This window comes from Amia ocellicauda, chromosome 4 (assembly GCF_036373705.1).
Source record: "Amia ocellicauda isolate fAmiCal2 chromosome 4, fAmiCal2.hap1, whole genome shotgun sequence".
In the NCBI taxonomy this organism is placed as follows: domain Eukaryota; kingdom Metazoa; phylum Chordata; class Actinopteri; order Amiiformes; family Amiidae; genus Amia; species Amia ocellicauda.
In genome coordinates this window covers 52,784,250-52,798,579 of record NC_089853.1, presented here as the reverse complement: position 1 = coordinate 52,798,579, position 14,330 = coordinate 52,784,250, and the positions used below count along the sequence as shown (strand labels likewise).

The 14,330-nt window shown below is 37.6% G+C and overlaps 1 protein-coding gene across 4 annotated transcripts in view; it reads left to right on the top strand.

The window, feature by feature from the left end:
* nfatc2a (nuclear factor of activated T cells 2a) overlaps positions 1–14,330 on the top strand; it is an 83,159-nt gene that overhangs the window by 16,224 nt on the left and 52,605 nt on the right. For all 4 annotated transcript variants that reach the window (XM_066702749.1, XM_066702747.1, XM_066702745.1 and 1 more), the window contains exon 3: positions 1,371–1,539. In XM_066702749.1, the coding sequence (XP_066558846.1) occupies positions 1,371–1,539 (169 nt within the window). The remainder of the gene's footprint in view (positions 1–1,370; positions 1,540–14,330) is intronic.

The window sequence follows — 14,330 nt, the reverse complement described above, 5'->3', positions numbered from 1 at the left end:
ACTGTTCCAAAATAGTCAGACTGCAGCAGTGTTGCTACTGCACTGTTGCTTCTGATATGTATAGCTGTGTGTTTGTGTGTGTGTTACTCGTTATTTATTTCGAAGATAATCTTTTCCAATTTCCAGGGTGACTTACAGTTGAAAAACAACAACAGCAACAACAAACCTACATGTAATATATTTTAGCATACAAATTGTAGTGCACAACTAGAAAGTCTTCAAAATCAGATCGTGAAGTGCATATACAAAAAGTAAAGTGTACTAACAATAATGATAGACTATTTCTTTTGCGATCCAGCCAGTCCAAATATAGTCAACAATAGACAGGGTGAGGCAAAACAGAGCACAGGAAAGATGACACTTGCTCTGGGTGTAAAGATAAAGGATCACACAGCGATTGCATATTACAAGCCAATATGCAGGTGAACTCTTCAGTCTTCAGTAACTTTGGTAAAAGACAGCAGCATTAGCATCCGAGAGAGCAGAAGAAACCAGGCAAGACAGACAAGGAATCTGAACCACCTTTTGTACCTTCAGAGTTAGATGCTTCAGAGGTCCTTCCAAGTGGAACATCTCCACGTTTCTGTGATTCAAAGACCGGGTGGGATAGGATAGTATGCTATGGAAATGTCTATAGTGTCAGAATCTTGATAGTATATTTAACCAGATAGACCTGCAACACAAGTCCTAAGACTTAGGCTAAAGGCACGAAAAAGGGTAAGCTCTCTTGGTTCCCTTTAAAGGTATTATTTAATGTTGAGTTGGGAAAGAGCAAATTTTAAATTGCCAAACCACTTCAAATTCATTTGTGAATGCAGGTGGTCCCTCACTGTATGGAGTGAATCTGATGATATCGAATTAAAGTATGTGATAGCTGACCTCAAAGGTCATGCAATTTATCAGTATGCAGATAAGCACTTGATCATGTTTGGAAATCAGGCCCTAAGTGGTAGAGTATCAAATGCAGTGGATGGTGGACTCTGGCATTTTGCTTTCCTGAAGGACAAAGTGGAGAAATGTGATAAACAAAAGATCTATATATTGTTTATTTTTTGTGTGTGTATGTGTGTGTGTGTGTGTGTATATATATATATATATATTTTTTTTAAACTTACATTACAGCAACCAAAAAAAAAAAATCCCAAACACAAAAAAACATTTAATTACTTGATGAGCCTAACACAATTTTACACTGAATTTCACACCAACAGCAAACAAGAAGAAAACGCATGTAATTAAAATAAAATAAGCATTTTTTTCTTCCCTAGCCATTTCAACTTCTGGGTGGTATAATGCCTTACAGACATAATTGCACAGAAAGGACCTACAACTACATGAGGTGTATATTCAGTTTTGTCTTCTCTTTACAGCATCCCAGTGTCATCCCTACCTTCTCTGGAGTGGCCCATTCCCAGCCGTACTGAGCAGTATGAGTTGGAAATCGAGGTGCAGCCCAAACCCCACCACCGTGCTCACTACGAGACAGAAGGCAGCCGGGGTGCAGTGAAAGCCCCTACCGGAGGGCACCCTGTGGTTCAGGTACCACTTGTTATCTTGTATATCTGGAGAGGCGTGTGTGTGTCATGGCATTTCCTAATACTTGTGTAGTAAGATTTTTCTCCCGGGGCCAGGTTTATGAAGATCTGAAATCTGCCATCTTTCTTCTTCTCTTTCTCTCAATTCATTGCAATTTGCTTTATTGGCATAACAAGAAATTATAAAACAAACAATCATGTAAAGCCATACTGTCGCCACCCCAACCCAAACCTCCCTGTTTCACCTCCCCCCACAATTTACCACTATCAGAAAAAAAGAAATGGCAAACCCAGGTTTGGAGAAAGAAAGTGAACTCCTTTCCCAGACTTGGTAGCAGAGTTCTTTCAGAAGCATTGCTTGTGGTTGTTAAACACCTGTTTGATCTGCCCTCCCCTAAATCTCTGGTCTTACAGTATTATACGGCCTACCATAATAATGTAGTCATGGGAACTCTGGTTTAACCTGTTGTCATGAAGACAAGGTTTCATTTTATTAGATTTTTAATATGACAACTACCCCGGCAATATACAGTATTTACCCAAGTGCTTAGATTTTGTGTTGTACAAGGAAGCTAATCTTCTGCTTTTTTGACCAGATTACTTTTTAATCTTAGTATTAGTATGTAGGGCTGTGTCATACAATTGCGGCTGCTTCCTTTCATGAGAAGTGTAATAGTTGGATAGAAAAAAATGATATTGCATGGCTCCTGCAAGTTTGAAGAATATTCCTATAGGATTTAACTTGATGGCATGCGACCATTGAAATATATCTGTAAATCAAAACTTATACTTTAAAAAGGATAACTTTCATCGATATCCTGGCTACTGTAAATACCTCAAAGCAGAGCTCTTAAGTGTTTCAGGATGTGACATTTCAACCCTGACTACATCTAAAGAGCGCAAGATTTGTCTTTCCCACAGCAGCTACATTCAGTGGTAGTGTGACCACCAGGACACTTTGAGACGTCAAGGGATTTTAAAGTAGCTTTTAAAATGTAAAGACATGAACACTGTTGCCAGTCTAAGTCCCGTCACACTGTAGTAACTACATTGAATAAAGCATTGGTATTCAGTTTCTTATTTGTTAGCCAATATTAATGCGTTAATATTGTATTTAATTGTAATTAATATGTAATTATAATTATAAGCACTAAATGTAATTATTCCTGATCTATTATTATTATTATTATTATTATTATTATTATTATTATTATTATTATTATTATTTCTTCCTTTGCAGACACCCTTATCCAGGGCAACTTATAAAATATAAGAGCAATACAGAAGTGCAATAATACAGTACCCACTGTACGCATACTTTTTTCTTCACATTATCTATACTGTATATTGTTGTACATTGCATTTTTAATTTATTGTAATGTACCGTATTATGTACATCTTTTGATGAGTGTATTTTGTGACAACTGTAAGTAAGAGTGTCTGCTATATAATTCAATGGGAAGTTTCTCATAATCCAATGGGTTGTGTTGCAAATAATGATCATCTGATCATTGTTACTTGGTGGCTGAGCTCGGAAATTAATCATTCAAGATGTAACTCTGTTAACATCTTTTAATACTACTAATAATGATGATGATAATCATAATAAGACAGAAATAATGAGGATGAGGATGAGGATATATAAACCAAACAGTTTAGGCACTTGGCTCTTTTCCCTTTAATGACCACAATGCTTAAAGTATTACACTTGTTAACTATGTAGTCTTTTCAATTGGCCTCAGCAATCAGTTTTTCAATCATGTCTTTTTTTTTTAATAGATTTTCTTAGACAAAACTGCTGTTTTAACTCTTCTACATTTACATTTCTAAAACAGTAATTAAAAATGGTGGTGCATCTGTGGTGATATAGATGCACCTTGTTTAGAAAATTATACATATGATAAAATGTAAGTATTTTGATTTAGAACGTGGGTCTTTAACAATGGAGTTAATATCTTTGAAGCCAAAAATTGGAAGTTTTTCTTGTAGGCTCTTTTATCCTGAGATGAATTGTGAGTAATCTACATATTACTCCAATATTGATTCTCCGAATTAGCTTTCTGTCTCCACTTCCATCCTGTCCCTCCACCTACCTTGGAGCCATTAACAAATTAACAATGTCTGGTGTCTTGTTAGAACAATGTCTTGTTGGTTTTTATTTAGCATGCATTGTGTACAACATGCAAAATCTTTTATCTGCTTACCATTCATCACATTTAGCCTCAGGTGTTCGCTTACAGCTGCAAAGTTAACTTTGTTTGGGAAAAACGTTTGTCAAGATTATTTTCTAGCACAGCAAATTAATAAAAGGCATTTGCTAGAATATGACAGTGTTCTGTTTATTTTCTGAAATGCATATAGAATTAACTTTGCTAGTTTGGTTCCCTACTACAAAGTTAATAATCTACCAGTGAACAAGTACATTTCAGAAGTCAAGTTTTGTTTTTTTGTACCTACCCACAATAGGAAGCAGTTGGTATTTTAGATTTTTAAACCAATGACAAAGCAGCAGCATAGTTTTCACATGTAAATCATGCAGAAAGCAGAAGAAAAGGGACACAGGGTTACACTGAAGTTAGCACATGGAATTGGCCTACTTACTGTCTTCAGGGTTGATAATATTCCTGCAATTATGCCCTGCCTTTGATTTCCTAAAGTTGTGAAATACTGCTTCCATTCAAGTCTAGACACGAGGTATTGTAAAGCTGTGGAATAAGACTAGGTTTCACATATAAATTCGTCTCAGGTCTATAATTGAAGCACAACGTAAAGAAATTGTGTATTTGTAAGCGCAGACGTGCATTGAGATTAACCTTGGAAACAGCCACAGACGAAACTCCTTTCCAATGAGTCAGGCTCAATTCTGGGTAATGTGGTGCAGGTTTAGGGGAGGAGTAAAGACAGGTTTTATTTAACCACAATTGACTCTTGCTTGTGCTTTATACAAATGCCTTTTTTTTTTTTTAATAGCCAGGCAGATGTTTGTCACCCTTCCACTTTTTGTCGCTCAAAGTCATAACTTCTTTCATCAGAACATATTGGCAACGTTCTTCTTCTTTTTCCCTCATGTGCGAGACCAACTCTGACACATCTTGTGGTGTAGCCAGTACTGTTAAGTCTCCTCCCTAACTTGAAAGTTAGTGGATAAAAATAGCTTGATGTGCTAGCTGTCTGCAAACACAGAACAAGCCAAAAGCTGGCTGTAATCCTAATGTGAATAATTAGAAAGACATGAGCTGTAAGTCAAAGTATTTGGACAAGGACAATACAAAACACTCGCTGTTTGCAATGGATAACATATGGTACACACCCACTCTTGGCCTTACTTCCTGCATCCTTTTAATAGAAGGCCATATTAATAACCTTCTTCCTCCAGTAGTTCCTAGTGCACAGTGAGTTTGCTCCAGATGATCCCAGAGGTGTTCTATGGGATCCAAATCAGGAATGTGAGTAGGTCATATAATGTTTTCAACCAGATTCCCTTTGAGTCTCTGATACCATGCCATGTTTAGTGATGTGGTGTGTCATTGTTATGATTGATTGCTGGTTGTTCAAAATATCACCTATACATGCAAGTAGTAGTAAACCCTACATTGATCACATTTGTTTTTGCAGTACTGAGAGGCTATTCCCATTACTTCTGGTAGTAGTGCAGTTTATGCATTGTTTCCAATTGGTTTTCCATAAAATCGGTAATTGATCTATCACTGTTATTGACCTGTTAATCATAAGGGACAGTGTTGTGAAAATACTGGCATTATCACATTTATTTATTATTATTATTATTATTACAATTGACAGCTATGCTCAGACTGAATAACCACTACTACTGTTTGACTATGTTGATCCAAGCCACAGGAAGACTCGCAGCACAGATTTCTATCTGGTAAAACTCTTCATGGCTCTGCTATATTAAAGCTTGTCAGTTGTGACCTGGAGAAAAACCCAGAATAAAACAAAACACGCAAAAGAAAAAAAAGATTCATGTAGTATCCGAAAACTTGGTTTGGAGTATCATAGAAAGGGTGGCACCGATAATTATTGCAGAGTCAGCTCCCATGGGCATTTTAATGTAGGAAGGCACCATAACTATACAACAAAAGTATTTGCTGTCTAGGGAATGAAAATAACGCAGGCCCTATTAAGTATACAGTTCTCTCTATAACAGTTGGTCAGGTCTGGTATTATAATGTTTGTCATTCCAGCAGCTTCACAAAGCTGCTTCACAAACCTTGAATGCCAGGCATTGAAATGAAACTCGATGTGTTCACATTGTTATCCAGGAAATATCAGATGAAGATTTGAATATTAATAGTATTCATCACTCTGGTTACCAATTGTCAAAGCAGCATGTCTTTCATACACAAATACCATGTGTGGGTCTGTACATGCAGCTGTAGTCTAAAGTACTATTATTCAGTAATTCAGTTGAATAAATATTAAATATTAAACAATATTCATGCCGTACTAATCTTTTTAGAATGATCTCACTCAGCCACAAGGTAACTGTCCAGATACCTGTAACAATTTACTGATGAAGTGGAGTGGCATTCAAAAGTTTACCTACTCCCATGTATACTCTGTATACATTTTCTCACTATTTTTGTCACAGGAAGTTGCATCAGTGCCAGTTTTTTTTTGTTTTGTTTACTGTATATTTAGAACCTAGCTGCTTTGACTATCATGGCAAACTGCTGTATCAGGGTTTGCGTTTTTAACTTAAGGGTAGCATCACTGCATGGTTGCCTGTTACTGTCTGTTTCCTCTTATTTTTCTTGAATCTGATGGCAGTCACTTTAAAAGTTAAACTGCATGATAGCCAGGCTTTATCATTTTATCTGGGCAATGAGGAAGTGTTGGTTGAAAACTGATCTGTACAAACAGTAGATGGTGAGTAAGAGACTTCTTCTGCTCACCTTGTTTGTGCAATCTGTCTTGAACTCTAATATTTCTGGGGAGCTCAGATATGTTCCGAAACAGGTGGACCAGTACTAAATGTGCTCTACTCAGAAAAGGGTGATGCAAGCCACAAAATCTACCATTCTGATTTTGGATAAGACAAATTATATATATTTTTTATGCCAGCAGATGAGAAGGTAGGACTCTATATTGAATAAATAAATATAATAACTCATTGTTAACTGTAACCTTTTCTCTCGTATCAACAGAGATGTTTCACCATTTTCGCTTTGAATTTCAATTTCAACTAAATCTCATTGAAAACCAAACCATTCAACAGCAAAATATAAAATCTGAAAGGAAGACTAAAACTACATGGCATTTTACAGCTTCTGCATTGCACACACATGCTGGACAGTGCATACCATCTCCACAGAGCTGTGGAAAACATTCTGTTGAGTGCTTATGTGTACTGAACAAGAAATATAAATGCAACAGGAAACAATTTCAAAGATTTTACTGAGTTACATTTCATATAAGGAAATCAGTCAATTGAAATACATTCATTAGGCCCTAATCTATAGATTTCAAGTCTCAAGTTTTGAGGGAGCATGCAATTGGCCTGCTGATTGCAGGAATGTCCAGCAGAGCTGCAGTCAGGTCCAGACCCTAGTGAGCATGGCAAGCCATAGATGAGCTTCCCTGAGATGCTTCCTAACCGTTTTAGCTGAAATCTGTCCGGGTGGAGGTTCTGGGCTGGTGTGGTTAAATGTGGTCTGCAGTTCTGTGGCATTCAATTCTGTGGCAATTGAATTCTCTGGTGGACATTCCTGCAGTCAGCATTTGCAATTGCAATTGCAAACTGCCCCAAAACCATAGATTAGGGCTGATTTATTTAAATTGATTTATATAAACTGTTATTACATAATATAATATAATGTAATAATATAAATTATTACATGTTGCGTTCATATTTTTGTTCAGTTTATTTATTTACTTGTATGTTTGATTTTTACCTTCATTACTCCTTTGTTTAATAAAGTAATAATAAATAATAATAATAAAGTTGTAATAAAGACATTTTTAGGAAAGCAACACAGTGTCTGTGATACTGAAATACACCTACGTACTACAAAAAAGATGGTTTAAATTTAAAATCTAGCTGAAGAGTATTATGCCAAACAGTATTTTTTTATTTTATTTTGTATTTAGTATTTGTGAATAATGTTTTATGAAGTATATGCATTTGAAGAATGAAAAATATTTACTCATTTACTAATACATATAAATAAGTTAATTTTCATATTTTACAGCTGGTAGTGGACAGTTACTGATTGTTTTTATTATTTTGTTTTTCTTAATGCATCAGCGAACCATAACTGGAACTCCTTACAGAGGCGCTCAACTTTATCTGATATTTAGTCTCTACAGGTCTTTGGTTGAGTGTTAGAAAACATTTTCTGAGTTACAAACCAGATACACACACACACACACTCACACTCACTCACTCTCTGTGCTGCTGTTTCATACCTTGTGGTTTCTGCATGCTTCCTTCAGTGGGACTTTTTTGGCCAGAGATGCTGAGCGTTCTGCAAGCAGCCCATATTTGCTGTGAGAGCGAAAGAAGAATGGCTTGTTTGTTCGAGAGCAGGCATCCCTTATGTTTTGCATCTCAGTGAGACCTTTCTAAAGTCTCTCAAACTGGAGCGTTTAATGAGCTGCCTATGACCACCCCTCTTCATGAACAGAAATTAAAATATTACCAAAAAACCAGTAGTGTAGAGTGATTTAATAAATATAATGAATTTATTGCTTATTTCAGTTACAAATATGCTTGGTGAGGCATATTGGTGAGTTTTTGTATCATAATGGATTACTTAATGTAGGATACAATAGGAGTTATACAGTGAAGCAAGATAAGAGTAACTACAGTATATACTCTTAGATCTAATGTGTTACATTTAACACATTATATTTTTGTTCAAGGATAAACACAATTTTGTGTTAAAATTGACCAAAGCACAACACAATGCATATTTTCAACACAAGTTTAATACAAGTTTAATTTAACTTATTAGTTCTAGGAGAGTATGACATTAAGGATTACAAGAAGATTGACTTGGATAAGAGTTTATAGGTTGCAAGGCATAATTATTAGTATATTTATGTGGTTTTGTAATGTAATTGCTTTTACCTTGATAAGTAAATACATTGATCTACCAGCTTGTTCTCCCTGCATCCAGCATTCTAGGTCCTGTATTTTGGTTACATAATTTGAAATAATGCCATAAATTTGATGATCAACATTATTCTAATAGTTGCAACTCAACAATTAGAATGAAAACAAATAGGTCTAACACACATGGACTTCGCTTCATTTGTATTAGTTTTGATCTGTTGTTGTGTTTAGGTAAAACAAGCACTGGCAGGTGACTACCTGGTCTCTTAATCTCAACTGAATACATTATTTATGTAGATATAATGTTTCAGTATGTATTTATATCTGTTTTTAACTGATTTAATCCCAAGTGTATTTTAAAATATCCATGGAACCTTCATTTCACTGGGGTGGCTTTGCCAATCTCCCTAACCCAAAAAGGCATCCGGTTTGTTAAACCAGGACTTAAGAAATTCACTTGTCCTCACCTCACTCCTCCGCTATGATAGTTGAATGTCAGCACACTGCCATTACACTATGCACTATTATTTCTGTAGTCTTTTAAATATAAACCTGGCTATATTCCACATTATTTGCATCTGTTTCTCTCCTTATCTTTCACTTTGACACTCCCACTCACTGGGATGAGGCGGCAGGGTACCGAGTATTTTGTTTCAAAATATCGACTACTGTAGGACAGCGATTTTGTTTATGGAAATCTTATCGTTGCTCCTTTTGTAGCTATTGACAGATGTAGGCCTAAAAAATAGGACACTGCTGTATTCCATACTGTGCACTTTGGAAAGCAATTAAAGTACTGTCAATTACAAACTATAAACGTGTGCTTCATAGCGGTTACATTTATCGGCAGAAGGAAAAAGTATCTAATAAACAGTAAAGTGTTTTCCATTTTTCAAGTTTGATTTAATCCCAGCCGAGGCAGAGGCTGAGTCAGGGTTTTAACTTGGAACCTTCTAACAAGGATCCACTAGACTGGGACCCCAGATCTTAATTTCTTAATTTAACTAATTATTGGGATAATCGGTCAAATAAATATAATATACTTTCTGTTGTTGTTGAAAGCTTTACTAATATGTATATGTATATTTATGTGTGTGTGTGTGTGTGTGTGTGTATATACACTCACCTAAAGGATTATTAGGAACACCTGTTCAATTTCTCATTAATGCAATTATCTAACCAACCAATCACATGGCAGTTGCTTCAATGCATTTAGGGGTGTGGTCCTGGTCAAGACAATCTCCTGAACTCCAAACTGAATATCTGAATGGGAAAGAAAGGTGATTTAAGCAATTTTGAGCGTGGCATGGTTGTTGGTGCCAGACGGGCCGGTCTGAGTATTTCACAATCTGCTCAGTTACTGGGATTTTCACACACAACCATTTCTAGGGTTTACAAAGAATGGTGTGAAAAGGGAAAAACATCCAGTATGCGGCAGTCCTGTGGGCGAAAATGCCTTGTTGATGCTAGAGGTCAGAGGAGAATGGGCCGACTGATTCAAGCTGATAGAAGAGCAACTTTGACTGAAATAACCACTCGTTACAACCGAGGTATGCAGCAAAGCATTTGTGAAGCCACAACACGTACAACCTTGAGGCGGATGGGCTACAACAGCAGAAGACCCCACCGGGTACCACTCATCTCCACTACAAATAGGAAAAAGAGGCTACAATTTGCACAAGCTCATCAAAATTGGACAATTGAAGACTGGAAAAATGTTGCCTGGTCTGATGAGTCTCGATTTCTGTTGAGACAATCAGATGGTAGAGTCAGAATTTGGCGTAAACAGAATGAGAACATGGATCCATCATGCCTTGTTACCACTGTGCAGGCTGGTGGTGGTGGTGTAATGGTGTGGGGGATGTTTTCTTGGCACACTTTAGGCCCCTTAGTGCCAATTGGGCATCGTTTAAATGCCACGGCCTACCTGAGCATTGTTTCTGACCATGTCCATCCCTTTATGACCACCATGTACCCATCCTCTGATGGCTACTTCCAGCAGGATAATGCACCATGTCACAAAGGTCGAATCATTTCAAATTGGTTTCTTGAACATGACAATGAGTTCACTGTACTAAACTGGCCCCCACAGTCACCAGATCTCAACCCAATAGAGCATCTTTGGGATGTGGTGGAACGGGAGCTTCGTGCCCTGGATGTGCATCCCACAAATCTCCATCAACTGCAAGATGCTATCCTATCAATATGGGCCAACATTTCTAAAGAATGCTTTCAGCACCTTGTTGAATCAATGCCACGTAGAATTAAGGCAGTTCTGAAGGCAAAAGGGGGTCAAACACAGTATTAGTATGGTGTTCCTAATAATCCTTTAGGTGAGTGTATATATATATGTATGTATGTATGTATGTATGTATGTATGTATGTATGTGTGTGTGTATATATACTCAATATGTTGACAAATAAGAAGTAGCCACACGTAGTTTAATCCGTAACTCGATGTTTGATAAAATGGCAACATTGGAGAATCACGCGAAAATGTATCAGACTATTAGAATAAGAAAATGTGGGATGTATGTGCAGACTCACTGACAGGCGTCTTATGCCGTTTTCACAGAGACGGATGTTATGGAAATGTGTTGATGGTTCGAACCAGTAATTTATTGAGGTCACCTCAGTGTGCTTTAGATAGGTTGGGTACATTTCTGTTTTGACTTCTCAGATACATATGAGCCAATCTGTACCAAAAACATTCCCCTACAGCCAACAACAGAAAGTATATTTATTTTCGTAAAAAAACAAAACAAATTTCAATCGAATCTTTCCTAATTCTGGAATGTCTAAATCAGCTTCTTTCATTATCACATGTCTACGTGCTATGCTGACAACTGTTTTATTAGGGTACATGGCTCAACTTTTTATTAAATAAAGGAGACCGATTTTAATGCAATGCGATTTAAATAAATTACAATGCGTGAATAGTATCGACCGTCTAGTAAGACGTTGCCCTGGATAACTGATATCTGGTGCAAAAAAAACACAAAAAACCCCCAAACTTTTCAATTGTATAGGGTTCGCATGCAGTTATAGGCTACTTCCTTGTCCCCAAAATGGAGTGGTGAACCTGTCGATAACAGGTCACAATTTTGAACTGAAAGTTTATTCTTGTTGTCATGGTTTCCAGTGTTTGTGGTTTCGTAGTAGGGGTTTAGGTTTAAGCCTGTACGAAATTAAGTAGACGAGACATGGAGAAGTGTATGCATTGATGACGTGTTTAATTATTATTAAAGCAGAACAATGCTTGATTGGCGTTGTCGGCAGTCCAAACCCGACTCTCCTGCTTTGCTATATTCAGCCGAATAAAGAACCCTGTTGTGCAATTGCACTGCCACGTACAAGCAGAATTATATTGAAGCAGAATACGAGTTTGAAGCCTGATACGGCCAAATAGCTCATGCATTTTACAGTACAAATCGGCACAATCGTAGCATAAAGGACAGAGACCACTTTTAAGTGATTAAAATACAATGTGTAATATCTCAAGAACCATGTTGGTACACACAATTATTTTTGCTGCACAAAGCAGCACTTCGGATCGATTTGGAGTTTTATGGGGTGCTAGGTGACGTCATCGCTGATAATTAAAAAATGAGTATCTAAAAAACTATAACTGCACTGATGAAAACAAATACGGCACAAACGTAGCACAAACGAAAGAGACTGTTTTGGTTCGATTTGGACGTTGATGGGGTGCTGAGTAACGTCGCAGCTCATAAAATATAATCTTTAATATCTCGGGAACCATACCGGCACGAACGATGATTTGTACGTCACAAACCAGCACAAATGCAGCACAAACGAATGAATATACACTCACCTAAAGGATTATTAGGAACACCATACTAATACTGTGTTTGACCCCCTTTCGCCTTCAGAACTGCCTTAATTCTACGTGGCATTGATTCAACAAGGTGCTGAAAGCATTCTTTAGAAATGTTGGCCCATATTGATAGGATAGCATCTTGCAGTTGATGGAGATTTGTGGGATGCACATCCAGGGCACGAAGCTCCCGTTCCACCACATCCCAAAGATGCTCTATTGGGTTGAGATCTGGTGACTGTGGGGGCCAGTTTAATACAGTGAACTCATTGTCATGTTCAAGAAACCAATTTGAAATGATTCCACCTTTGTGACATGGTGCATTATCCTGCTGGAAGTAGCCATCAGAGGATGGGTACATGGTGGTCATAAAGGGATGGACATGGTCAGAAACAATGCTCAGGTAGGCCGTGGCATTTAAACGATGCCCAATTGGCACTAAGGGGCCTAAAGTGTGCCAAGAAAACATCCCCCACACCATTACACCACCACCACCAGCCTGCACAGTGGTAACAAGGCATGATGGATCCATGTTCTCATTCTGTTTACGCCAAATTCTGACTCTACCATCTGAATGTCTCAACAGAAATCGAGACTCATCAGACCAGGCAACATTTTTCCAGTCTTCAACTGTCCAATTTTGGTGAGCTTGTGCAAATTGTAGCCTCTTTTTCCTATTTGTAGTGGAGATGAGTGGTACCCGGTGGGGTCTTCTGCTGTTGTAGCCCATCCGCCTCAAGGTTGTACGTGTTGTGGTTTCACAAATGCTTTGCTGCATACCTCGGTTGTAACGAGTGGTTATTTCAGTCAAAGTTGCTCTTCTATCAGCTTGAATCAGTCGGCCCATTCTCCTCTGACCTCTAGCATCAACAAGGCATTTTCGCCCACAGGACTGCCGCATACTGGATGTTTTTCCCTTTTCACACCATTCTTTGTAAACCCTAGAAATGGTTGTGCGTGAAAATCCCAGTAACTGAGCAGATTGTGAAATACTCAGACGGGCCCGTCTGGCACCAACAACCATGCCACGCTCAAAATTGCTTAAATCACCTTTCTTTCCCATTCAGACATTCAGTTTGGAGTTCAGGAGATTGTCTTGACCAGGACCACACCCCTAAATGCATTGAAGCAACTGCCATGTGATTGGTTGGTTAGATAATTGCATTAATGAGAAATTGAACAGGTGTTCCTAATAATCCTTTAGGTGAGTGTATTTTGATTCATATTCTGAACACATGGGGTGCCAACTTCACGGAGGTCTCATACACACTAGACGTTTGTTTCGTATTCAGTGCGGTTTGGTTCTTTAGAGAAGAGTGTGAACAACACATTTCGATTGGCAAACGAACCGAACCGAAACAAACTGAGACACCGGAAGAGATGGTGTCGGTCCGTTTGGCAAAATAACTGAGTTCGGTTCGCTCGAATGTGACATGGGAGAATTTTGTATTCATTTTGCGGCTTATTTGTACTTTTGTTTGTATGAGAAAGTGTCAGAAATAACGAATTGCTTTGAAACCCTTCATCTAATTGATTATATAAAGTAGCAGTAAAATACCCCTAGATGGTAGGGGACGTCACACTAATGTATTAATATTTCTGTATAAGCAAAACAATCACCATTCGGCAGCGCAACACTGATTATAATATTCAGAAGTATAGCAGCCTATTGTTGTATTCAATAACTGCATACAGTATTTTTAAATGTTGGATACGTTCATTATACAGGCAATAGTCACAGATTGTGAAAATGAATTGCTTTGCGGGTCAGATCTGCAGATGCTGAACAACGTGAACGTACATAATTATTATTCGGTTGCATCAAGTAGACTGTGAAATGTGTTTGGTGGACTACTGTATATAATTACTTAATTACCTT